The 27,846-nt window shown below is 41.6% G+C and overlaps 1 protein-coding gene across 1 annotated transcript in view; it reads right to left on the bottom strand.

Annotated features, from left to right (window-relative positions):
* Positions 1-21,331, bottom strand: part of PAPSS2 (3'-phosphoadenosine 5'-phosphosulfate synthase 2) — a 79,670-nt gene extending 58,339 nt beyond the window's left edge. Inside the window, exon 1 of the mRNA XM_079900372.1 lies at positions 21,153-21,331. Within this exon, the coding sequence (XP_079756498.1) occupies positions 21,153-21,182 (30 nt within the window). The 5' untranslated portion in view covers positions 21,183-21,331. The remainder of the gene's footprint in view (positions 1-21,152) is intronic.
* Positions 21,332-27,846: the final 6,515 nt, after the last annotated feature.

Genomic DNA, 27,846 nt, shown 5'->3' on the forward strand with positions numbered 1-27,846 from the left:
GTAAATAAATCGTGGTATATTCACATGATGGAATATTATTATTATACAGCAGGGTTTCTCAGCCTCAGCGCTAGTGATATTTTGGGCCACTGTTGCAGGGCTGCCTTGTGCATTGTAGGGTGGGTAGCAGCAACTTTCCCTCCCCCCAGTTGTAATGACCAGAAAATGTCTCCAGACGTTGCCAAATGTCCCCTGAGGAACAAAATCACCCCTGACTGCTATGCAGCAATGAGAATGAACAAATTCCAACCACACACTAACAGTACAGACGATATGGAGGGCTCTCATAAATATAACTTGAGGCAAGAGAAGCCATACACAGCGTGTATGATATCCAGTTCTAGTTGTACTCTAAAGTTCAAAACCAGGCCAAAATAATCAGACGATTACCTTCAGAGGGAGAGTTCGTGACTGGAAGGGGCTTCTGGGATTCGGACAGTATTCTGTTTCTTAATCTGGGTGCTGGTTATACAAGTGTGTTTACTTTATGAAAATTCATCGGGCAGACACTTAAGATTTATATATATTCATATACATATGTTATATACGATACTTAAATAAAAAGTTTAGAAATATGGGCCATTGCTGTGGCTGCTGCAAAAAGAGGGCATTCAAGGTGACTCAGGAGGGGCTCAGCACCTTTCCAACAGGACGCTAATTCATCCCTCCACAGACCCACCCGGACTCCTGCTGGCCCACCCTGAACTCTGAGACACAAATCCAGTGTGTTCCATTGATGAATAAAAGCCTGTTCCTGGGTTACTTTGTTATCCAGGTGCCAAAGCCAAGAAAGTCCCTCCCCGCTGCCACCCATTTTCAATTCATACTTTGCAAAGCACAGGTCTGAAACTGATTTCAGTGTGCAATTGAGCTAAATGAAGCCAAATAAAGGAAGCACTTTCTTTAGCATTCACTCCAGAGCTAAAGAAAAACAATGCGTCTAGTTCCCAAATCTGAGAGTACTACAAATGCCCAAGGTGGCAACTCCCGGTGTTTGTTACAGTAGGGGAGAATGAGTTGTGCGGATTCATACATGTTCTCACTCTCAGTTGGGGCCTCTCCTGACCAATAACTTGTAGTTACAGATAGTGTATCAGGTGCAGAATGGAGTTCGTGGCCATAGCATTCTTTTTTTTTTTTTTTAACATCTTTATTAGAGTATAATTGCTTTACATTGTTGTGTTAGTCTCTGCTGTGTAACAAAGTGAATCAGCTATATGTATACATATATCCCCATATCCCCTCCCCCTTGTATCTCCCTCCCACCCCTGTAGGTGATCACAAAGCACCGAGCTGATCTCCCTGTGCTATGCAGCTGCTTCCCACTAGCTATCTATTTTACATTTGGTAGTGTATATATATCAATGTTACTCTCTCACTTGGCCCCAGCTTACCCTTCCCCCTCCCCGTGTCCTCAAGTCCATTCTCTACGTCTGTGTCTTTATTCCTGTCCTGCCCCTAGGTCCATCAGGACCATTCTTTTTTCTAGATTCCATATATATGTGTTAGCATATGGTTTTTCTCTTTCTGACTTACTTCACAAGCAGCTCATGCAGCTCATTATCAAAAAAACAAACAACCCAACCCAAAAATGGGCAGAAGACCTAAATAGACATTTCTCCAAAGAAGATATACAGATTGCCAACAAACGCATGAAAGGATGCTAACATCACTAATCATTAGGGAAATGCAAATCAAAACTACAATGAGGTATCACCTCACACCAGTCAGAATGGCCATCATCAAAAAATCTACAAACAGGGCTTCCCTGGTGGCGCAGTGGATGAGAGTCCTCCTGCCAATGCAGGGAACACGGGTTCACGCCCCGGTCCGGGAAGATCCCACATGCCGCGGAGCCTGCACTTCTGGAGCCTGTGCTCCGCAACGGGAGAGGCCACAACAGTGAGAGGCCCGTGTACCGCAAAAAAAAAAAAAAGAAAAAGAAAAATATCTACAAACAACAAATTTTGGAGAGGGTGTGGAGAAAAGGGAACCCTCTTGCACTGTTGGTGGGAATGTAAATTGATACAGCCACTATGGAGAACAGTATGGAGGTTCCTTAAAAAACTAAAAATAGAACTACCATATGACCCAGCAATCCCACTAGTGGGCATATACCCTGAGAAAACCCTAATTCAAAAAGAGACATGGGGGTTTCCCTGGTGGTGCAGTGGTTAAGAATCCACCTGCCAATGCAGGGGACACGGGTTTGAGCCCTAGTCCAGGAAGATCCCACATGCCGTGGAGCAACTAAGCCCGTGCGCCACAACTACTGAGCCTGCGCTCTAGAGCCCGTGAGCCATAACTACTGAAGCCCACAAGCCACAACTAGTGAAGCCTGCACACCTAGAGCCCATGCTCCGCAACAAGAGAAGCCACTACAATGAGAAGCCCTCACACCACAAGGAAGAGTAGCCCCCGCTCGCCACAACTAGAGAAAGCCTGTGTGCAGCAACGAAGACCCAATGCAGCCAAAAATAATAAATAAATAAAATAAATTTTTTTAAAAAAAGAGAGAGATGTACTACAATGTTCATTGCAGCACTATTTACAATAGCTAGGACATGGAAGCAACCTAAGTGTCCATCAACAGATGAATGGATAAAGAAGATGTGGCACATATGTACAATGGAATAGCGAGGTGGATGGACATAGCATTCTTTGATGGAGGCAATTAAGTGACACCAGATCCAGGCCTAGTAATCTCAACAATAACCAATGAGTTCACACTCCACACAATTTATCTGAAAGGCTCAAATGATCAGGAGTTACTGTTAGCCTTCAAACCTCATATATGTATATGAATGCACATATTTACAAATAAACAAGAGACAGACAATTCTCCATTGTTCTCTTGTGTTTCTGTACATCTTTTGATGTTCAGAGTGTTAATTGCCTTTTATTTCAGACTATCTTTTCAAGGATGTTTGTATAGTGAACGGCCTTGGATGAGAGAGATAACATCTCCTCCAGAGCAAAGGGTCAGCCTCTCTACTTCCCATCATAAAAAAGATTCAGGTTCCATTCACTTACAGTTCCTCTCCTATAATAAAACTCACTGCTTGTGCGGATATCCATCTAGATGCACCCATGTCACCCGCTTGGGAGATGGGGGCAAGAGAAACCAACACATACTGATGCTCATACTGATTGCTGTGCTATGAGTAATAAAGCCCTTTGTCTCTGACTCAGGAGTTTTGTTTTCTGCCAGCAACCATGCAACTATGGCAAGTTAACTTATTAGATTGCAACTGGGATAAAATCACAGACTTTTCACAGTTGCTATTATCTAGATGGATGGATAGATAGATATAGCTTTCTCTTTTTGAAAAGTAAATCTCCTACCCAGCCACTCAGTTCTCTTTGCTGGAGGCAATAATACTATTAATTTACTACGCATCCTTCCAGGGATATTCTATGCACTTATAACTATATGCATCTTTTTTCCTTTTTCTCGCAAATGTTACGAGGCTATAGATACTCTTTTGCACCAGGCCTTTTTTACTTAACAAAATGCTTGGAAATCTTTCCATATTGGTATAACTAGGGGACAACTCGTTCTTTATTAACAGTGGCAAATTAATTTCTACTATGCATATATTATAATAACAAAATAGTCCATAACATGTACTTAAAGAATTCTCTTATTGATTGATATTTAGGCTGTTTCCAACCCTCTGTTACAAAATGTTACCAAGAATATCCTTGCATGTACATCATCTTACCCATTTGCAAGATCTCTATAGAAAAATTTCCAGAATTTGAATTGCTAGTTCAAAGGATATGCTCAATATTAATATTAATAGATATTTCCAAACACCTCTATGGAGATTGTACTAATATATATCTCCACTAGCAGTGTATGAGACTGTTTCTTGTCTCACACATGTGCCAATATAACATGTTGGCGTAAGTTTTTACCTGTGCCAATCTGATAGATGAAAAATTCAATCTCATACTTTTCATTTGTATTTCTTATAATGAATGAGATTCAGCATCTTTTCATATGTTTAAGAGCCATTTGTATTTCCTTTTCTGTGAAATTCATGTTCTTTTTCCACATTTTTTTCTATTGGATTGCTGATTTTTTTAAATACTCATTTGTAGGAGTGCTGTATATTTTGGAAAGCAGAACTGTGTCTTCTCTGAATTAGAAATTTTCCCCTAGGTTGTTTTTTGTCTTTTGATTTGATTTAAATTTTTTTTTTTTAATTTTGGCAGGTAATTAAAAAATCTGTGTGTGTGTATATTTGTGTGTGTGTGTGGTATCTGAATTTGTGTCACACTTAGAAAGGTCTTCTCAGCTGTGAGATCATAACAGATCCATATTTTTTCCTCACAGTTTTATGGGTTTTTTTTAATTGCTTAAATCTTTGTTCCATCAAATATTTTCTTTTCAAAATTAATTATTAAAATATACATTTAAATGGTTATCTATATTCATAAGGCTAAGAATAGCTAAAAAGAAGAGATTGTTTTCTCAACTCTGTGATCACATTTTTTTGAATGTTCATCCTTTGGCAGGTACAGATCTAGAATCGGCCCTAGACATAAAGTGGTTCAAAGCACAATCCACATGCATGCATATAATATAAACCTTATATATTATATAGATAATGTTGTTATCCTATAAAGAGATAGCAGATAGCTCTCCAGTAATAACTCGATAAAGGGATTCTACTCTACAAAATTTCAAAATTATATTGCCTGCAAAAATGAAGATGATCTAGAAGAGAAACACAGAGCTTCCTTGGGGAGGCAATTTACTTGACAGTTCTTGGTGCTGATTCTATACAGGGCTGGTGAGAGGGCTTAGTGCAGAATTCCCTTTTCTTCTTGTTCTTCTCTAGAGGCCAAGCCATTTAGTGTGTCATTTTTGTATCAGATTTTTTTTTTTAAAGAAGGCATTGGAGATTTTTTTTTTTTTGGTTGTGTTGGTCTTCGTTGCTACGTGTGGGCTTTCTCTAGTTGTGGTGAGCGGGGGCTACGCTTCGTTGTGGTGTGCGGGCTTCTCATTGCGGTGGCTTCTCTTACTGGGGAGCACGAGCTCTAGGCGTGTGGGCTTCAGCAGTTGTGGCTCACGGGCTCTAGAGCACAGGCTCAGTAGTTATGGCACACAGGCGGCTTAGTTGCTCCGCGGCATGTGGGATCTTCCCAGGCCAGGGCTCGAACCCATGTCCCTGCATTGGCAGGCGGATTCTAAACCACTGTGCCACCAGGGAAGCCCACTGTGTCATTTTTGATTCCAAGGTATTCTGACCTGCTGTAGGTGAAATTTATTTTCTGTCCTGATAGTTTTATAGGAGAACTATAGGAAAAGGAAAATTTTAATTCTTTTAGGTTTAATGTATATGGACACATTGCTTTCAAAATACCTGTAACGAAATTCACTTCAAAATGAGACAGAAGGAGGACTTCCCCGGTGGCGCAGTGGTTAAGACTCCACGCTCCCAGTGCAAGGGGCCCGGGTTCGATCCCTGGTCAGGGAACTAGATCCCACATGCACGCAGCAACTGAAAGTTCGCATGCTGCAACTAAGGAGCCTGCCTGCCACAACTAAGACCCGGCGCAACCAAATTAATTAATTAATTAACAAAAAAAGGGACAGAAGGAAAAAGAAACAAAAAGAAAGCTGCTGTCCTAAAGAAACCAACTGTAGATCAGAAAACTTGCCATTAATTTAAGAATTGTCATTAGCAGGGGGAGAGATAAATTAGGAGTTTGAGTTAAAGTATGCACACTACCATGTATAAAATAGATAACCAACAAGGACCTACTGTATAGCACAGGGAACTATACTCAGTATTTTGAAATAACCTATATGGGAAAAGAATCTGAAAAAAATATATATATATTATACCTGAAATCTGTACACCTGAAATTAATACATTATAAATCAATTATACTGCAATAAAAAAATTAGAAAAAAAAGAATTGCATTAGCCATCTAATCTTTTTAAGTCAAATATCTATATTAAATCTGTTTTTTCCTTTCATTTACTACATTAAGAATGAATAATCTCTATGAAGATAAGTGCCATATAAGGCAATGCATTATTAATTTTTAAACCCAATGAGATAAATAAAGTTGATCAAAATCCATGATCAGACAAAACAAGGCAAGAAGTTTATTAGCTTGGGTGGAAAAGGCAGATGGTTATAAATTAATTTGATTCATTCTTAGTAAATTCAGATGATAGGTATGAAATATATAAACGGACAGCATTTCTGCCCATGAGGTATTTATATATTTTTCCTAGAAATGTCGGAGTTACACTGACAAATCACGATGGAAAGGCAGGCTGATTTCTGGAGAGTTCTTCCAATGTGGGTCTTTAATATTCAAGGCCATCAAATGTGACAAGGGAATCTTTTTAGATTTATTCCTGTTGGAACGTGCCAGGTTCAACAGTAAGATCTGGAGACTTACATTATCAGGAATCACAAGCTACTTACAAAAACAAGCCACTCTCTTCATTGTGATTTGGGAATGGGGCAAATTTCCAGGGATAAGTTGTCACCACAGCCAGGAACAACTGACTAAGAAAGAATGATCTCTGGGTTTTTCCAGAAAGCTGTCTGTTCATTAGGTAATGTTAAAATAGGACAAGGGTGGCAAGCTTTTAAACATTCCAGCCATAATATTTAATTTTAAATATTCTGTGAGGAACGCAGCCATCCCATAAGTCTGCGTTAGCTGGTAAATGGCCTAGCGTTTTTGAAAAAAAAAATCTGAAAATAGCAAACAGCATTCTGAAGTAGAGAAAACCCATTTGTTACTAGCTAGCTGGAGGTCCTCAGGCATGTCACAATGCTCCACATTTGTATGGGGAAGGAATTAAGCTAGGCATTGGTTCTCAAGGCAGGCAGAACCGAGGAACCTCTTACCCAGCTTTTAAAGAACCCCACACAGACCAGTTCAATCAGATTCTTGGGAGTGGTGTCCAGGCATCAATATTTTGTAAAATGTAGCAGGGTTGAGAAACACCAGACTAGATAACCTCTAAGGTCCCACCGAGATCTCAATAAATGAAGGGGAGAATTCAGAATACCAGCACAAGAAATGGAACTCAAAAAAACATAAAAGCCGTGCAAGTGTAAAGCAAACCCTAAGCAGGGGTGTACAACACACAAATATCATCCAAGAATGATATTCTCACATGAACTGTGGCTTCATGAACAAAAAAATATGCTTGATTAGTAAAGATAACATCAATAAAAACATTCAAGGCACAGAACATGAAAGGTATTATGTCATTAACATCTGGTGGCACTGGTACTTTTTATCCAATTCCAAATTTATGACATACGTACATATCAAGCTCTGACCATTCAAAGACTCAAAGCTCTTTTCAATAGAAATTAAAAATCAAACAGTGTGAAATGGTAGGTTTTTAATTTCTCACTGAAAAACATCAAGAGTTGATATGGCAAAAGCCAAGAGGTTACTTTACGAAGACATGTTCATTCCTTGCTTTTTGGATAAAAGAGATAATGCTAAATGATAACAGCCAGAATCAATACTATGACTAAGATTATGACTAAGCACTGCAGGTTGATTCTTAGAAGGAATTCATTTGAACTGGGCCTCAGAAAATAAAACAAAATAAAAACCCTCCCTCATGTGACCTTCTATCTTGGATTTTAGCCAATAGGGCCTGAGTTCTTAAACTGCATATTAGACATGGGCCTTGTCTGGGCATCTGTGAATCCTGGAACTGCCTGTAAAAACTGTGTGTGTGGGCCTGCATGGGTGTACCCATGCACAGAGCTTTCTTATCCTTTTTTGAGTCAAGAACTCCTTTGGTAGACTATGGACCCCTTCTCAGAAAAATGTTTTTAAATGCATAAAACACAAATGACTGCAAAGAAAAAAAAATGAATTAGTTATCAAAATGGTTTTGTAAAATTACAGGACAGTAATAAATGTCCTTCTTTATCAGCATATTAAAAAACAAGATCCTGATGTTTAGGTAGACAGCTATAGTAATCATCTAAATTTCGGAGTAATAAAGAACACAGTTATTTTCATGACATCAGCAATATCGGCAACAACTTACGTGATATGAAAATATCTGTAACTTCCATTGCTGATATAATCACAGGTACTGTTAAAACTGCTATGATTTGTTGTCTGTGATCATCATTGAAGGAAGTGAGACATTTCTATTATAGGTTATAAAAATAATTTCCCCATCTAAGTTCACAACCCTCCTAAATCCTCTGGACTCCAGATGAAGAACTTCTCATCTATATCTTTATCCATCTTGAGGGGGTTTGATGATACGCCTCCAGCAAGGATAGAACATTAGACCACAAAGCACTTAATAAGCATTTCAAGGATTGGTTTCCATAAGGTCCTGCAGACACAGAGCCCTGGAAAGTCACAAAACAGTAGGGAAAAGCTGAAGGGCTCTCTGAGGTGGGACCGTAAGAAATGCTCTGTGAGTTTCTGGAGCTAAAGTTCAAATGCATCTTATTTTTAATTATGTTTTAATGTTTTGCATAGTTCCTAAAACATGTACAGTGACTTACAGGATCCATAAAGCACAGCAAAAGCTCACTTCTGAGCGGATGAGAAAAACAGAAAACAGCATAAGGGGCATAAAGTGAAATGATACCAAGCACGAAGCTGGTGCAAAAGTAGAAAGTGAGCCACAAATTTGCTTCAGAGCTTTTTGGCAAAAATAAAGCTGGACAGTCACAGAATGCACAGTTTCCAAAGGATTACACACACACACACACACACACACACACACACAAACCCTCAGAAAAAATACAGCCTTTCTGATACTAAGACTGAAGAGATATTTCTCCCATGGATCTTTATAAAGAGAATATCATGCGTTGTAATTAATGAACAATATCTTCAATAATATCATTAAAAGAGACACAACAATGAGTTCCCTAGAACTTTTTAAAAAATAATGTTTTTTTTTAAAACAAAACAATGGCAATACAGCAAACACGATTCAGCTGGGGGCTCATGAAGTAGAGCTGGGTACTCAGCTTTCTGAAGTCAGATGTGAGTGATGTGCTGACAGGCCATTGACTTAAGTCAGTCGGAACTGAACACTGGTCCCCCACTGTCAAAAGCAGGAGGTGGCGCACTTTTCTTAAAGAGGCGGATAACAAATATTTTCAGCTTTACAGGCCATAGAGTCTATTGCAAATACTCATCTCTGCAGTGAAAGCAGCCACAACATGTAAATAAATGGGCATCACTGTGTTCTAATAAGCTTTATTTATGGACACTGAAATCTGAATTTCATACACTTTTCACATGTTGTGAGATATAATTCTTCCTTTGATTTTTTACTCAACCATTTAAAAACCATTCTTAGCTTACAGGTTATACCAAAACAGGATGAGGGCTGGATTTGGCCACAGGACATAATTTCTTAACTGCTGGTCTACAGGATCAAGTTTTCTCCAGATACCTCCTTGACTCTTGTATCCTTCTCTTTCCTCAAGCCTCTGTCTAAATCAGCTTTTTAAGGTAATAACTCCTTCTATACTTTATATGCACCTATACACAGATCCAAGCAGGGTGCTACCATGGAGACAGACGTGGCTTCAGAATTCATATGTCCCATGGAAATAAGAAGGTAATCCAGCATGAATTAGCAGCGAAGAAATGGTTTAGTTTCCAGTCTCCTCATTAAAATAAACATACAGACACAACACCGAAAAAATGGTAATAAAATTTGAATACACAACCTTCTCTATTTAAAGGATCACGTGCTATTTTTTTAGAAGCATATAAAAAATGGGTATAATTAGCTGAATCACTTAATTCATGTATCGTAGTGTTTACAGCACTAGATGTCCCAATGAAAATGAGGCCATATGGTGTTTCACAGCACACAATTAACTTGGTACAATCCCAATAAGAAAGCCTTCATTCTAAATATCATTCAGGTGTCCCTGAGCTTCTGTCTGCTTGGAGACAAAACAAAGAACTAGGCCACTGAACTTGGCAAACTTGGGTTGTCTCTACTATTATATGGGCTCACCAGAAGGCGTAGGGAATTTATCCCATCTCTTTATTTTAGTAAAGATTTGTAATCCTTATAGCCACCCATTCTAGAGAGCGGCTAGGATAATTAATAAGAATTTATGAATAAGCCTTGATGAGTATGATGAAAGAAAGGTATTAATGCAGACCCAGAGGAACCCTGCTATAATTCAGGGAGGGGGCAATTGCCCTCATGGAAACACAATACACATCAAATCAAGTCTCCTAGAAATGTGTAAGTGCCTTCAGAAGATGCTCTAAACCACACAATTATAGTGTTCAGCACAGGTCTTAGCTGCCCTTCTAAACACCAGTCCTGTAAGTGTTCCACTGAAGGCTGTGTTTCATTACCTCTGTGTATTTTCTTCATATTCTTTTGCAATTGGTTCTGGTAATGAGACTGTGTATATGACACAAGCTCCTTGAACCATGAAAGATTAAAATTCTGTGCTGAGCTGTGGAAATGTCAATGAAATCTCTAGTACATCCAGAGAACAGGCCTGTAGCTTGTGGGGCTTTGGGAACTTGTAACTCATGAATGCTCGACTGTGCAGCGCCCACATAATGAACAAGGCCAGGTCTAGAGTTACATGTAAGTCACTGCAATTATTTCTAAGGACACTTTTTCTTGGGTATATGCATTCACCCACTAGAACACTGAAGCTTTGTATTATTAAGGTGAAATGTTGGGTTCGATTCCAAACACTACCGTTCCTAAAATTGGCCGCAAAGCGTCATCCAAACTAACATTTATTGCCTTTTAATGGCATTTGCTCAAATCCACATCTTCTAAAGATTATATACAACATTCCAAAAAGCACCTGAGGAAAATCCCTTTCAAAGCGACCACCTAATCTTTTCAGTTTCTTCACTGCGTTAATCTGCATCCACAAAGTTTAAATGTATGTTTCAATCATCAGAATAATCTTCATTTTGACAGTTGTAGTATCCATGATATCTATTACATTAACGAATGAAAAAAAAAAGAATCATTGAAAACATGGCGTTCGAATTTAGGAGGGAGTCAGCTCTGCTACTCACACTAATGCATCCTAAGGCGAGTTATTTAATCTCAATAAGCCTTACTGTTCTCAACTATAAAATGGGGATAAGAACGTCAACTACTCCATAGGTTACTGTGAGGAGGAGATGAGTTACTGTATGGAAAGTCCCCGAATAGATGCTTGTTCCCTTCCCCTATCTAAGGAACTCAACTGGATCAACAAGGTACCTTCCTCAACCTTGAGGGAGACTCTTAACCTAATCAAGAATGAGTATCACAATGTGATGTTTAAAGGACTTATTAAACCAGAGCCTCAACACTGAGAAGAAAATGGAAGAAACCAGGTGTTTATGATGACTCAGACTTTTCCATTCACTGAATGGCTGACTAAGCAGAGGCAACACATCCTTTTAACAGAATTTTGTACCCAAGGTGTCTCACACTGTGAACGCATGGATTCTGAGATTTAATTTCTCTACTGTCACTACTACTCCCTTCATTTAAATAAGGTAACCTCTCTATTAAAGGACTTCAATCTCAGCCCCTACAATTACACGCAGCCAACGCTGCTCTTCTCCCCTTGAGCGTGGGCTCCAGCCTTTTACACAGTGGTCTCCTGGCAATCAGAATCCAAGTCTTCCTAGTGGCTGTCAATGAGGCTATGGCCCAGGATTGCTGAAAACTTAAGACTTTCCCGACCTATGATGACAGAATGAGACAAACTCCCCAAATGTTTCTTCCAAACGTCATGGAAAGCGCCATTTAGGACCTCACAATTTCCAGGCACTCCTCATTGGTCCCCAGTGAAATGGAAGCATTATCTGGTTGCCAACATCCTTAAGCCTTGACTTCCAGGTAGGTCAAATTTTTATTTTGTGAAAAATACATGGGTAGCCTGGTTTCCTTTTATCATTGACAAATCACTGTTACAACTTGGCTCAAGTATTAGCAGCTTTAGTGGAAACAAATGATTCTGTTCACATTTGTTGAATACTGACCTAGTGGTAAAACTAGGCAATAAAAACTATTACCCCTACTTGTTGAGTCTGAGCACAAAGAAAATTTATTTTCCAATTATTCACCTTATGTCACCATAAAGAAAGAAATGTGTGTGATGGCAAGGGTAACATGCATTTGCGAGTGTATGGCGCTTATTCTTTTTACAAAAGTGCTGGGGAATGTCTCAATAGAATTCTTTATTATTATGTTGAGATATCAGCAGTAGGCAGCTGACAAAATATTTTACAAATGAAGCAGGAATATATCACTAGTTGCCCAATCCTGCTGTGTTTGCTACTTGGCGTTTGTCTCATTCCCTCTATGAAATAAACAACTTATTAACTACAGAGGAGCTAATAAGATTTTAACTTCTCCTGTGGGGAACTCTCTAAAGATTTATTTCAGTTAAATGAGTTCCCTCCTGACTATGTGTTCACAAACTTGCTTCAGGAGATGGTGAGGACTAAATGAGTTAATGCACAGGCAGGCTCTGGAAACAGTGCCTGCCACATCAGAGGTTCTCAATGCAGATGATAAACAAGTCACAACAGAGTGGGAATTTTCTAACAAAACATGCGCTAAAAATCGAAACTCTTGATAAATATGCAAATCCCATAGTCAGAATTGTAATCTCTATGTTTTATTAGATCTCTTCTTAGTCAAATGGCTAATTTAAACACAGTAGATGAATGCAAAGTTTTTAATTTTATTTTTTAGTAACTACTAGGAACATTGTTGTATTAGTGACACAATGGCCCAAGAGCTGTACTTATTCATATAATTCAGGAAAAGATTCTATTGGAACTCAGCAATTAGTTAGATTTGGTTGGCAGGACCACACAATTATTGTGATCGACTTCATTGTACTTCATGAACTTAGGAAACAATGGAAATGAATGGATTTAGAGATAAAACTGGAAATTCTGAGAACTACAACAAGAACTGAAACCTTAATGTATAATTGAACTTGCCCCAACTTTTGCCTAATATAGTTTTATCTGTATTGCACACTATGCAATCATTATTACCTTTTTTCCTGTTTTTGATAAAATGATTAAACTGTTTGAGAAGGTTTAAGGATGAGTATGTGAGGTTGGGGAGTTTGGGAGGGTATGAGCTGAATTTTCTAAAGAGAAACAGACTGGCCCATGAAAAATATTTCAAAATGGTAAAGTTACATTTTTCAAACACTGCTCTCTGATGCGTGTTTTCTATCTCCAGAATATCAAAACAAGATGCTAAAGCTAAATCAAAGTGTAAGCGTGGGGCTTCCCTGGTGGCGCAGTGGTTAAGAATCCACCTGCCAATGCAGGGGACACGGGTTCAAGCCCTGGCCTGGGAAGATCCCACATGCCGCAGAGCAGCTAAGCCCGTGCACCACAACTACTGAGCCTGAGCTCTAGAGCCTGCGAGCCACAACTGCTGAGCCCACGTGCCACAACTACTGAAGCCTGCACGCCTGGAGCCCATGCTCTGCAACAAGAGAAGCCATGACAATTAGAAGCCCGCGCACCGCAACGAAGAGTAGCCCCCGCTGGCCGCCAACTAGGGAAAGCCCGCACACAGTAACAAAGACCCAGCACAGCCAAAAATAAATAAATTTATTTAAAAAAAAAAAAAGTGTAACTGTGACTCACTGATAACCAACTTGGGAATGTTTTTTTTTTTTTTTTTTAATTTATGGAAACTATTTCCCAGTATGTAAAAGAAAAAAACAAAGCTATAGAAAATGGGAAAGGCCTCTTTCAAAGGGCACACAATAAAGAGAAAAGTGCTAGGCCTGTATTTAGGTGCTCAGAGTTCCAGCTCAGTGGTGGTTTCACCAACCAGCTGACCTGGAAGACGGTCGTGGGGCTTAGCAAAGCTCTGAAATACTGTGTATCAACTTGAACGGCTTGAACATAAGCTCTTAATTTTCCTTCCAGAAGTAAAGTGCTAGGGGTTCTTTAAAAAATACATTTTTAAAGTAGGAACAGCCTGAATAAAAAGTAAATAATTTAAATTTTTAATTTAGGAGAAAAAAAGGGATTTTAAAAAATGTATGAAAAATCAGTTGGAAATTTTATTGCTTTTGGCCCAAGGTCACTGTAATACTGACTGGGCAGAAGGTTGAAAGAATACACAAGTTGTGGGTGGGGTGTTGCAGTTAGAAAAAGTAAACGCTATGTTCTGAATAGTTTAAAGACAGTGTTTGAATGGCCTAAAAAACTATAATTAAAGAACATAAGGCTGGGGACTTCCCTGGTGGTGCAGTGGTTAAGAATCCGCCTGCCAATGCAGGGGACATGGGTTCGAGCCCTGGTCCTGGAAGATCCCACATGCCGCGGAGCAACTAAGCCCGTGCGCCACAACTACTGAACCTGCGCTCTAGAGCCCGCAAGCCACAACTACTGAAGCCTGAGTGCCTAGAGCCCGTGCTCCGCAACAAGAGAAGCCACCACAATGAGAAGTCCGCGCACTGCAACGAAGAGTAGCCCCCGCTCACTGCAACTAGAGAAAGCCCGCGTGTAGCAACGAAGACCCAATGCAGCCAAACATAAATAAATAAATAAATAAGAATATAAGGCTTTGGTAGCTCTAGTAAACTATGGAAATGAAAGGTCCTGGTTGGGTCATTCAAAAAATATTTGTTGAGTGAATGAAGTGAACAAATACGTAAGTGAGGATCTGACACGTACTAAAAAAGGAAAAGTTTTTAGAGCTCTTAAAGGAAAACAAAATAATATACAATGGAATCACAGCAGAGGACGAAAAAGTTAATTCAGGTTTTTAACAGTAGGAAATATATAAAAATAAAAATCATCACCAACATCTTAGTTGCCTATTTTGCTAAAAGTTGAGAAAGCATGAGTTATCCATAAATAAATGATTAGGGAAGGTATAGATGAATGAAGTAATGGGGGTAAAATCTCAGACTACACTGTAGGTGGTTTAAGTCTCCAAGCAAAGTCTGCAAATACTTTTTCAAGCCCACACTCAGCATGCATTAAAAAGAAAAAAAAAGTAATTGTAATATTAGACTGGACATAGATGCTTGGTGGGTAAAAATCCATATTTTTATAACAAAACATATAAAGATGTTAACTAGATATTTAAAGCAAATGTTAACCTAGCATAGAAATGATCACTTGTAATGATGTAGCATTTGATATATTTATGTAACTCTTTTAGAAAAGCTTGATAACAGGTCACAATTTTTTTTGCCAAAATTTAATATTTGGTGCTACACAGATATTAGATTGAGCTTGCCATGTTTATGCTGCACACATGTTTTCACAATACCAGTAATAGAAAAATCAACTTCAGGAGTAAATGTGAAATACAGAAAGAATTGCTGATTAGATTTTAAAGGAAGTCACACCAGCCAACTGATGGAAGTCACCTTACGCACCATGTGTTATCAGAGGCAAGTTAGATTTTAAGTTTTAATACAATGGCTCTTTTGCGGAGAGAAAAAAATATTTCCATCTTGTGTGCCAACTTATTCTAAACTGAAAAAAAATTATTTGGTGATCAAAAGGCAGGAAAGAGGATCAATAATACCACATTTGTCACGAATCCAATGTTAATGTTAATTAACCTTTCTGAAAAAGTTCTATTTAATATTTATCAGAAACAAAGGAAGCTTAGATGCCAGTGTGAGTCTGAGAAGGGGAGTGGTGTCCTGGGCCTGGTGCTGGGCTTGCGGTAAGAGGAACCAAATAGCTTCGGGACCCTGAAAGCAGGGGCACTGGCTGTGCTGCTGAGCCTCAACAGATCCCAAGGGAGAGGAAGCAGGGACAGACGCCAGCAGCCCCTGGAGCCCCTCAAAGTCCCAGCATGGTCACACCAGAGCAGAAGCACAGTTCCGACCCTTCTGGGAGTAGAGGGGCAATGTCAAAGATCTTAGACAGCCTAACCGAATTTCCCCCAGAGCTGTGCTGGGGCAGCACAATGACCTCAAAGTACTCACGAGAGCATGAGAGAAGCAAGGAAAGGTGCTGAAACTGAAGGAGCTTTCAGACAGGAATGCACTTGAACTGGACCAACACTAAGGATGAGACAGGACAATGCACATCTCTATGGATGCCTGTAAGGCAGAGGCCACAAGACAAGGTGAGCACGGCTCACCTCCTCCGCCCTCAGCCCAGACCTTAGCACTTTGTAGGGAAAAAGGATATTTAATATTTTAAAAGGATATTAAATATTTAATTTAAATTAAATATTTCTGACTTAAGTTCACTTGTTCTTAAAGTACTCCTTTTATAAGAATGTCATAGGTATAATAAGGGAAAGGTATGATATGAAATGTTAAGGATACACAGGAATCAAGAAAAGGCAGAGATTTTTTTGTTTCCAGCGATGATGGTCTAGGTTATACAGTCCCATCCTTCATAAAAACAAATTTCAAGTGCAGGCTATAATATACAATAATCTAATTAGAAACATCAAATACCCGAGAAGATAATAAGGAACTACCAGGCCAAAATGTGCGGGAAAGCAAGACCCTAAGAGGTAAGCAAGCGGGGAGGCACTTTTGCCCTGATAAGGGGCAGATGTGCATGGATTTTGACAGCCTTACGGGGGAGGTGAAACAGAAATCGAAGACTAGAACGTACCCAAGTGGGGAGAATACAAAGGCCTTTGTCTACACTAAGCTGAGTTTCCCAAGAGTCACCCCCTAAAAATAACAGTGAACCAGAATCAACCCACTTCCCACCCCGAAAGACTGCAGGGACAATGGCTTTGACATGGGAAGTGTACATAAGGAGGCAAGGGGCGTAGTCCATGAGGACTTGTACTCACCAGATGGTCCCTGTGTGCAAAACTGCAGCTCGAATTCACGTCACCTGGGTGGTCCAAAAAACTTTAAGTGGTAAGTTTAGGTCAAAGTGGTGCCAGACTAGTAGTGCCACCAGGCACCTGGCAGAGACAAAAGCAAGTCCTCCAGGGGGTTGGCAGGGTGCAGGGAAGGCCATTCATCCTAAGCCTCAAAGAATCCCTACAGGAAATTTTTCAGTGGTAATGATGAATATCCAGGCAAAAATAAGCAAGCACCCAAGAGCAGACAGGTAAGAGGGGAGTGGGGGAAATCTAAGCAAAATAGAGATGCTAAAAACAAATTCATTCACTAATGAATTTGCAGCCTTTTATGCAAAAAATATTTATGGAGCACCTACTCAGTGCCAGGCTCTATGCAAAGTTGCTGGGGACAGGTGCCATTTCACCTGTCGGATGAGCAAATCACCTAAGGGATGAAAGGTTAGTTGAAATGCCATTATATTTATGTTTATTTACTTTTAGTTTCTGTGTTTTCCAAAGACTTCCAAACACAAAGATGAGTGCCCATTACTATTTAGTGACAGGTTTTGAAATAAACAGTAATCGCCTAGGACTGAAATTGACATCACTGATTCCTTTCTCAGACTCTCATTCCCTAAAGGTTCCATGTTTGAGTTCAGCCTAATTATCCTCTAAGCAAACCAGAGAGCCACATGCATTAACAGAAAGACAAAGTGCTGAAAGATAAAGATAACTATCTCAGAGATAAAAAAACTCAGAGTTAATGATATTTATCTTTAACGGTAAAAGTCCAAAGAGATGATCATGGAATAACAGCATGAATCAGACAACATTAATTTTAAGATAGATCTGGAAACAGTTGAAGGCACAGGAAGGGTGAAGAGAAATTAGTCTAAACTTTACTTATATATAGATTGCCTTTCTTGGCCAAGGTTGTTGGCAAAATCTTGCTGATTATTTGGGTTATTCTGGTATGTCCACACTACTTATCAACCTTTGTCTTCTATTCAGCTTTTTACAATTAGAATTCAAATCATCACCTTTATACTTCTTTATTTGTTTGCTTTTATTAAATATTCTCATGGTTGTCATTTACTGAGCCTTTGGAATGGTCTGACCTGTGCTTTCTTCTCCTTGCTGGGCAAACCAAGACAGTATGGTGTAATAAAAATAATAACAGTAGCAACTGCATATGGGCCTAGAACTGAGCAAGACAGTTTTTAGGAGTTATTTACTCCTCACAACAATTGTAAGGGGTAAGTCATTACAGATGAGGAAATTTATGGGCCAGAGAAATAGAGGGAGCAGAAGCAGGGGCTTCAAAGTTGAACAAACTTGAATTTAAATCCTGACCTGCTCCTGGCATTTCTCCTCCCCTAGAAGTGAGGCTCGGTTTTCTGGGGTGAAGGCTGCTGTGAGGATGAAATGAAATACAGCACAGCTTAGGGCCAGGACTCTGGGAAGTATTTGTTTTTCCTTCCTTCCAATGGTTGCTCATCTGGAAATTCATGTCTTGTCTTACACAGCATCTTCAAATAGTTTTAAAAGTAGCTACCTCCAGGAAAATAATGGAATATTGTACAGAGTTTTTAAAATAATAAAAAGGTGGATAATCACTTACATTTAGGGAGAGCTTTAACTTTTCAGTAGCCCTTCACTCCCTTCCAAACACTGGCTTGTTTGACCCTTTGGAAAATATTTTAATATCTCAGTTGACTTTTTTAGATTGGTTGTCTCCAGGACATAACATTGTCTGTGGGCCTTGAAAAATGCTAATCCAGGACATGATGCAAGAAGAAAGGACCAGGCCTTTGCCTTTCTTTCCAGTCCTCTGGCTGCAGTCTGCCTCCTTCCTTCTCCTGGGATCTATGTGTGTGTCGACGGGATGGGAGGTGGCCAGGGTTGGAAGTAAATCAAGGGTGGGAGGGAGGGCTGTGACACGTAGCTGTCTTTGGTTGCCATGGTAAGGATGCCTAACACAGGAAGAATGTGCTACCTTCCCTTATAAAAGAAACTTTCCTTTTTTACTTTTCTCAAGCTTGTGAGAAAATCATCCTACCTTCTCACATTTAAACCAAAACTACCTACTCCTCTAACAGTGGTCTGAACTAAAAGGCTATATTCACCCAGAGAGTGTGGCTAAAAAAACCCCGGGAAAGATGTATTCACCCCAGTATCCTGGCTGGCACACAGTAGGGGCTCAACAAATATTTGGAGTTACTGCAGTACCTGGGGTGTGAACTGATCATCTTCTGTTGACAATAGAGAACATAATGTAATGATTTCTGCGAGTCCCTAAAAAGATCAGCCCAGCCTCACTTCCAGGAAACCTTCCTAGATCAGCAAGACTCACTTCTCAAATAATTGATTAGTTCAGAGGTCACACATGTGGACAGATTTTGTTTTGGCTTGCAAAGTTTCAAAACACATTTTGAATTAATATTTAAAGCTTGAGAGATTTCATATGCATTTACAGCTGACTTGCTTTACCCAATAGTGTCTATCCACCCCTTTGGGGAACTTGTGCTGGTGCCCTGGATTATAACCATGTTGGCTAAATAAAAGTTCACAAGTCCTACTAGCTGTTTCAGGTGTTAATTTCATCCTATGCAGAACACACACACACACACACACACACACACACACACACACACACACACACACCTCCAAACAAAAAATAGAAGGTTCCAAATGTGTAAATAAAAAAACCAAACCCTCCGGCCCTCGAATTTCTCACTTTCTCTGTCTGTGCAGTTGCCGCGATCAGTGTGTAAAACACATGTTTTCAAACCTTTCACTTCACAGGCTCTTGCTGACCGGAGGCATGAAGGGGAAAGACCACCACCTATCCCTTCATTACTAATGCTTGACAAAGCAACCCCATTGGGAAGGAATTCTTGATGAAAGCAAGGAGGTAAGAATTAAAACCTCACTGATATAAAAGGCTACTAAGTGCCACAGCAGGTTGTCATTTAGAAGATACCCTTGAGAATTTTACAGAAATTAATAAAATTAAATAGGAATAAAACACAAGTGACTTGCATTTAACAATATTTTCGAATGTAATACTGAGAGTCTCTCCACTTTAAAATCGCTCCTATAAAAGGCAACTGGACCCCGACCATTCTCCCTTCTCAAGTTGATGCCGCCTTCCCCCTGGATCTTCCTGCGGGTCCAGTGTGGTTCCCTGAAACCAAAGAGCCCCCATTCCCTTCCCCTTGGTGCTGAAGTCCACACTTCTGGCCCCTGAATGGCCCCTCCACTCCCCTTCTCCAATTCATGTTTTTTTCACCTCTCCCGCCGCCTGCCACAAAAACACCTCAAAGATATTTCAGTAATAAGTATTATATAATAATAGTAATAAACATTTATTTATTGATCACCTACTATGTGCCAAGCGCAAGTCTAACTGTTTGAGAGAGGTCAGCCCATTCCCTAACCACCATAATCGTCTGAGGCTTGTAGTGTGGTAGTGAAAAGGTGAGCGCTCAGCAGACTGCTGGCTGGGATCTGAACAAGGCTTGCAGACCACCCCTGGTGTGGCCCAAATGGTGGCTACAAGGCTGTTTCCGACTCTAAGAATCTATGATCACTGCTGCCATGTTTAAGGATGCAAATTTTATAGGAGCCCCTATCACTAAGTGGGAAAGAAACTTTTCGAGGAACCCTCTATTTCCCACAATAGGATGGCCCAGATTAATCCTGGATAAGATTGAGCCTCCTGAAAACAGTCCCCTCATCTCACTCCACCAAGCTGAGGGGCCCCCCATGACTGAACCTGAGGTGCCACCCGATTCCAACAGGGAGCTGAATCAAGCTAGAGTCCTGCCAGTGTAGAAATGCAATTTCCTCCCTTACGTCTAGATGGTCGTAGTTTCCTTTATGAATGTCTGTCATGAAAGTCCACTCCAAGGAGTTTCCGTGGACAAAACCCCAATGACTCACTGACGTGTGCCCCGCGACCAAACCTGGCAGGACCGAGTTCCCTCAGCCCACCACCCGCTGGACCCGCGCGGAGCTCATTCAGAAGAAAAGATGGGTCTGGAAAACCTCTTGGAGAAGAAAGGAAATTTCCCATCTCTGGTCCTTTCTCTTAACTGGGACCCACTCTGCCAGCTCCGGAGGTCTGTCCCGGCCGTGACGACCCCACGGGGCGCAGGTTCCCAGAGACGGGGCGGGAAGGGGCTGCCCGACAAGGGCTGCCCCGGGAGTCCCGGCCGAGCCTCGCCCTCCTGCTTCCCTCCTCCTCCTCTTCCTCCTCCCCGCGCCCCAGCCTCGGCGCCGGGGCTGCTCGCCTCCGAGCGTCCCGGGGTTGGAGCGGAGTAGGAAGGCAGGAGACTCGAAGCCTACCGTCTTCTGTTTCTTGACCCCGGACGACATGCTGGCTGGCTGCGGCGGTGCCCTGCGCGCTGGAACTCGGAGCCCAGCTCCTGGGAGCGGAAGCGCTAGGACGCTCGGTGGCGGCGGCAGTGGCTACTGCCGGACTCCCGAGAAGGAGGTATAAAAAGGCTCCACAGACACGTCGCACTTCCCTTGACCAGCCCCCTCCCCCTCCTCCTCCCGCCGTGCTCCTCTCCGCCCCGTCGGCTCCGCCAGCAGAGCCCAACCCAGGGGACCCGGCCGCCTCCTGGGCGGGGTCCCGGGTCCGGCCCCCTACGCCCCGGAGCGGCTCCGCCAGCCCAGGTCGGAGGCAGGACCTTGCAGCCGGGGGCTCGGATGGACACGCCCCGCGTGCAGTCGGAGGTCAAGTTCGCTGTCCGCGTTCCCACTCCTAGTGGCTGGCTGCCTGAGCTTCCCCCACCTCCCACCCCCGCGCCTCTCCAAGGAAGGCTTCCTGCCTCTGGGACCAGCTTGAAACTGCCAGGCTTGTCGGCATGGTCCTTAGTGGGCACCGATGCCCAGCTTGTCTTCATTTGCGGTAATAACAGCCACGGTTGACATTTTTTGGTCCTCTCTCTGCACTCTGCTGACCTTTGCCTTCAGCCTCCTGTGGCCCCTGACCCAGGCATCGAGTCCTACTTTCTCCCATGAAGCAGTTGAGGCTTTCAGACTTTCTCAAGATTATCTTCCAAGTGAGGGGATTCAAACCCAGGCCGTCAGCCTCCACAGTCCAGGCTTTCTACCAGCATCAGCATCGATGATGATGATGATCAAGAAGAAGAAGAAGAAGAAGAAGAAGAAGAAGGGCTTCCCTGGTAGCGCAGTGGTTGAGAGTACGCCTGCCGATGCAGGGGACACGGGTTTGTGCCCCAGTCCGGGAAGATCCCACATGCCGCGGAGCGGCTGGGCCCGTGAGCCGTTGCCCGTGAGCCTGCGCGTCCGGAGCCTGTGCTCCGCAACGGGACAGGCCACAACAGTGAGAGGCCCACTTACCGCAAAAAAAAAAAAAGAAGAAATCAGGAGGGGCAGCGCCTGCCTGCACCTTATGCACCATTCACGGGACTAAGGGGTTTACATGCATTCACTCCTTTGGAGCTCACAATATTTTCCTCCTGTTACAGATGGGCCAGCTGAGGCACTGCTCCGACTCACAAAGTTGAGTAGGCAAGGCCAGCCCGGGAAAATGGTCAGTAGTAGCCCAGCCACTTGTTTCAGTCCATCCCCCAAAGCATTCCTATAGTACTTCCGTGTGTTCAGCAACCAGGATGGGCCCTGAGGCAAAAAAGTAAGAGGAGGCCCAAGTTGACAAGGCTTATGGACTACACCTTAGGGCTCCAAGGTTTTGTCAGAGGGCAACTCTTTTAACTCAAATGTCTGGGACAAGCAAAAGTAAGGAAGGAGAAGCTATGGTTAGTGACAGCACCTTGAGGGCAGTCACAAGGCCTCACACTCCTCTGTACCTTAATTCCTTGCACAATGTGACAAACAGATAAATAGGATAGTACAAAAGAACCATGAAGATGCCCAAGGGCCACACTGCCCATTCCAACTTTGGTCTTCCTTCTGTGAAAAGGCTGAAGTGATAGCCTAAGGAAGTGAGGATTGGAACTTTTCTTTCATATCTAATTGTATTTCTGGAAGACTGTCAGCTTTCCAGACAGACACTAAAGATCTGAATATCCGTTCATTGATTGCCTTTCTCCATGGGAAGTTGGGAAAAAAATAAATAAATAAATCAGGAAAAGGCAGCCTACATGTTTGTCCAGTCTTGAAATATCAGTATATTTATTTTCTTACTCATTTGAAGTAAGCTGCCACCACTCCCTTCAGATATGAGCAGCTAGAGGGCAAATGCTGGGTTTGAGTTTCTGTTCTGCACACAAACTAGCATGTTTTGAATTTTGGGGGTTTAAACAGTAACATCCCATTCTAATTTTATTGGAAAAATCCACTTGTATCAGTTCCAGCCATATTTTGAACCCTGCCAGATTCTGCCCTAAGAGAAAAGGTAAATTAAGTGTTGATAGAGAAATAGCAATTTGCATGATTGTTTTTTTTTCATATTGCTTCTTTAAAAGCTGAAACAGAAGGATGTTAAGGGCAAATCCATAAGCGCAACTTCCTGGAAAAGAAATATATGACTGTTTAGACCTGGGGGAGGTTTTGCGATCGTTTGTCCAGTTTCCCTCTCCCTGTATTTCACAGATGGGCAATGCAAAACTGGTGCTGAGAGAGGAGAGGTAATCTGACCCTCCTCACTAGTTAGGGGCGGTGCTGAGACTCAAACCCAGGTCAGTCAGCTCCCCAGATGCAGTGAATCACTCAGCCTCTAGTTCAACTACTTCAAAACCCCCATGATAATTGCAAACTGGACTGTTTATCTTGTTTTAGATTTAATTAATTCTCAAACAGAGTACTTTGGAACAGATATTCTTTCATTACTTTCAAAGACGTGTGAAATAGGAGGCCTCAGCTCCCTTGGACTCAAACCGCGATGTTTAAGATCCCTTAACTTCACAGATCATCAGTTTAGTTGTAATTCAGCATGGCAACTCACTGAAAAGTAAAATAATCTTTCTTTTTTATTTTCCCAGGGTCTTTCTTTTAAAGGTGACGTTTGGAATTCTTTTTCCTCTCACTACCCTCTTACTCCTAGGAGAGGACATTCCTTCTGAAAAGATATGAGCAACTAGCAGCTTAATTTTTGTTTTTTGTCTTTTGGTTTTTTTTCCCGGTACGCGGGCCTCTCACTGTTGTGGCCTCTCCCGTTGCGGAGCACATGCTCCGGACGCGCAGGCTTAGCGGCCATGGCTCAAGGGCCCAGCCGCTCCACGGCATGTGGGATCTTCCTGGACCAGGGCACGAATCTGTGTCCCCTGCATTGGCAGGTGGACTCTCAACCACTGTGCCACCAGGGAAGCCCAGCAGCTTAATTTTTGAAGTCTATGAATCTAGAACATCAGAACTGGGAGGAGACTCATTTAGGGGAAGGAAGGAAGGGTTGAGATCTGTTCAGTCATCTGGACACACTCTCCATAACTTTCTCAGTAGTGTTTCCTCTGAGACTCCACTGTAAGACACTGTGGCCTGCACTGTACCAATTTACAATCCTTGATACTACTCGCAACATTTGCATGAGGGTTTCAAAATTTTCTTCCTGTTTTTCTTTTGTTTTCTTCCTTCCAGGAATTGGTTCAGCTATAATAACTAACTTAATAAGGTGGTGATTACTACTTGGTCCTTTCATTGTTTAGAAAAAATGGAGTCAGCTTCCCCAAATAAACAGGGAAACACATATACAAAGAATGATGGTGTTGATGAGATGTTTATGCCACAGGTTCCCCAATACACTTTAGGGAGGCTTATCACATTTTAGGGGATCTAGTTTGGAGGCATCTTCCCTGGATTGGCCGTTCCAAAGGAATGCAGTTGCATTGCCCCCTAGTGGCTGTAATTCATAAAAGGGACCTAATTGTTGAAACCCCGTGTACAGAAACAAGTGTAGCATTTCCTTGGGTCAAGAAGTCCTTAGAGAAAGTCCTCTAGGATTCAAATATTCTTCCCATTCTCAGACACAGGTACTACCAAGACAAGCAAGACATGGTCCCTGCCTTCAAGAAACAATCTAGTGAAGGAGACAGTCTCTTCCTCCCAACCCCACCCCAGTACATTACAATATATTACTAGGACAGGTAAAAATGATACATGCATACCTTAGATATTTTATTTTGACTTAAACACATGCACTTCATTAATCTTTGATGTAGGGCTAAAGGCTTCTCTTGTGGTATGGGTACACTGGTGGGAGTTCCAAAAACCACTTTCATAGGCAACTTCAACAATTTCCAGTTTGATGTTTTATAGAGTTAAAAATTAAGGGTCTTTCCAAAGCATCCATCTATTCTCATGGAAAACACAACTCTTTTTTCCCACTCATATGCTATTCACTTAAGTCACATCTAACTAAATTACTTAGTTACACTAATAGGTACAAGTGGCTTATATAAATAGGTTTGGAAATAAACACAATGGATCTCAGTAAGCATCCAGCGTAGGGAGTGGAGGTGCTAAAGTGTGTGGGCATTCCAGTGTGTCCTACTGTCAAAGAACACCGAGTGTGCTGTGGGCATCAGTCATTATCTTTTCCAGAAGAAATGGAGAGAGTGGATTAAACTGGCCAGTCAGTTAAAAGGAAGGATTTTGTGGGAGCACAGAGTTCAACTTTGAAAGGAGGGAGAGTGGAGAGAGATGTCAGGTTTTTTCTTGGGGAATATTATACATAAACTAAGACTTGAAAGAAGGGTAGGGTTCTGCCAGCCTTCCCCTCCATAGAGTGAGGGTATGTGTAAATTCAAAAATGTAAAGGCAGAGAGCCGCATGAAATAACACGGTATGTTCAGAAAATTATAAGTATCTGTATTGCTGAGTCTAGGAGATACAACGGAAGAGTGGGGGAAGGCTGAAGGCTGTAATAGAGGACGTGCCATGTACAATCAGGCAGCGACGTGATTTTGCATGTTCTCTTTATGCTCATCGGGGTGCATTAGCCATGTGGCTGGCCTTGTATTTACTCATTAGTCATAGAGACATTTGCTGTGTCCAAAGATGAGAAGTCACCGTCCTGAGGTGAAGGAGATGGATACGTACACAAACAATTCCAAGGAATGTGATTAAGTGCCAGAATAAAGGGATATTCGAAGTTATAGGGAAAGCGTGCACGCGTGATGACTACGAAGAGATTCCAATGGGTGGTGATAATTTAACCTGCGTTTCAAGGATAAAAGAAAGCTAGATAGGAGAGTGATCTGTGACCCTACTGATGGTCCAGGCTGCCTGGACTGATGTTTCCAGCTGCATGAAGCATTCATTTCCTACCCCGGTATCCCCTGTGCCTCCTTCAAGTGCCTCAGCCTGTCACTGAAGACCCAGGTAGAGCAGAGACAAGCTGCTGACAGCCAGATTGCACAACTCTGACCCAACTACCAAAAGGCCGCCCACAGAACTTAGGCAACCAGAGGAAAGGCCTACACTTCCTGGCAGGAGTAACGCTCCTCTGCCATTTCTCGGGTGGAATCCAGTACATAGTTTTTTGTCTACTCTTTGTATTAGTTTAAAAAGAAGTACATTTATTAGTATGTGCACACATTTTGCAAAATAGAAACATTTAGGGTATTTAGGAAAATTCACTCCAAAATTCAACAAACCTCAGTGGAAACAAGTTGCATTTGTTTAATGGCAGGCAAATCAATTACTTGAGTCTATTAATTGGCTGCATTTTCAGTCTTCAACAGGTTCTTTTTAAAGATGTTTAGCAAGGTGGAAGATAACTTGATCTATGTCACTTAGAGCCTTTAAATTATTAGAAAAATATCCAACTAAACTTAAATTATTTAACTATTAACTATTGAATTAACAAATTATTTAACTTAAATTTAAATTATTAGAAAAATCCAACTAAACTTAGTAGATTTTAAGACAGTAGTTTTAAGGAAGGAAGAAGAGAAGGAATAAAGGAAAGAGAGAAGGAAAAACAAAGAAGAAAGAGGGCTTCCCTGGTGGCGCAGTGGTTGAGAGTCCGCCTGCCGAGGCAGGGGACGTGGGTTCGTGCCCTGGTCTGGGAAGATCCCACATGCCGCGGAGCGGCTGGGCCCGTGAGCCATGGCCGCTGAGCCTGCGCGTCCGGAGCCTGTGCTCCGCAACGGGAGAGGCCACAACAGTGAGAGGCCCGCATACCAGGGAAAAAAAAAAACAAAAAACTAAAAATACAACTGTAATCATAGGGGTAATCTTAGGCTCCTAAAGATAAATGGGGCAACAGTCCCATTATAATAAAATCATAAATATTGGCCCAAATTATTAATATGCACTGCTGAAACAAACTTAGGCTTGAACCTTGAAATCCCCCTATTCTTAAAACACTGTCTTTTCTTCATTAAATCCAGCCCCCACACACACTTGTTTTTCTTTTCTTCACTTTTAGTTTAGAAAGAAAATTCTGCTCTGAACAGGGGGAAGTTCTGTTGAAGCCCCAAGGGCTCTCAAACTTCACTGTATATTATAACCATCTGAGGACACCACACACCTGACTCATTAAATCAAAATCTGGGGGTGGGTCCCAGGCATCAGAAGTTTTCAAAGTTTGACTTTAAGAGAGTCATTTGTTCTCAAAACTGAGGCTGCATCAAGATTCCTTGTGTGAAATTGCAGACTGCTCCCCCTCCCCCATGCCCAGAGTTTCTCACCCTGGCGGTGTAGCGTGGATTGCATTTCCAACCAATTTCCAGGTGATGCTGTTGCTGCTGATCCAGGGACCACGTTCTGAGATCATTGCCTTAAATATAGGTCTTCCAACTCCCCCGTATGTTTTCATTTTTTTATAGGAAATTTTGAAAGTAAGTAGAAAGAGAAGAAAAGGGTGTGTTGGGGAGATAACCTTGGATAATATTCTTAAAAACCATCCCACTACAGTGAATAAAATGTCTTACAGGATTAACAAAGAAGGAAATAGACTTTACCAGGAACTCTCAACTCTGACTAATCATTAAAATCCCATTGGAAGCTTTAAAAAAAAAAAAAATTCAGGTTCCTGGATTTCCCTCTCTCCCTCTCAATCTACAGATCTCTGGGATGGGGCCCGCTCTGAATATGTTAAACCCTGGGGGTG

This window comes from Stenella coeruleoalba (assembly GCF_951394435.1).
Source record: "Stenella coeruleoalba genome assembly, chromosome: 16".
Classification (NCBI taxonomy): domain Eukaryota; kingdom Metazoa; phylum Chordata; class Mammalia; order Artiodactyla; family Delphinidae; genus Stenella; species Stenella coeruleoalba.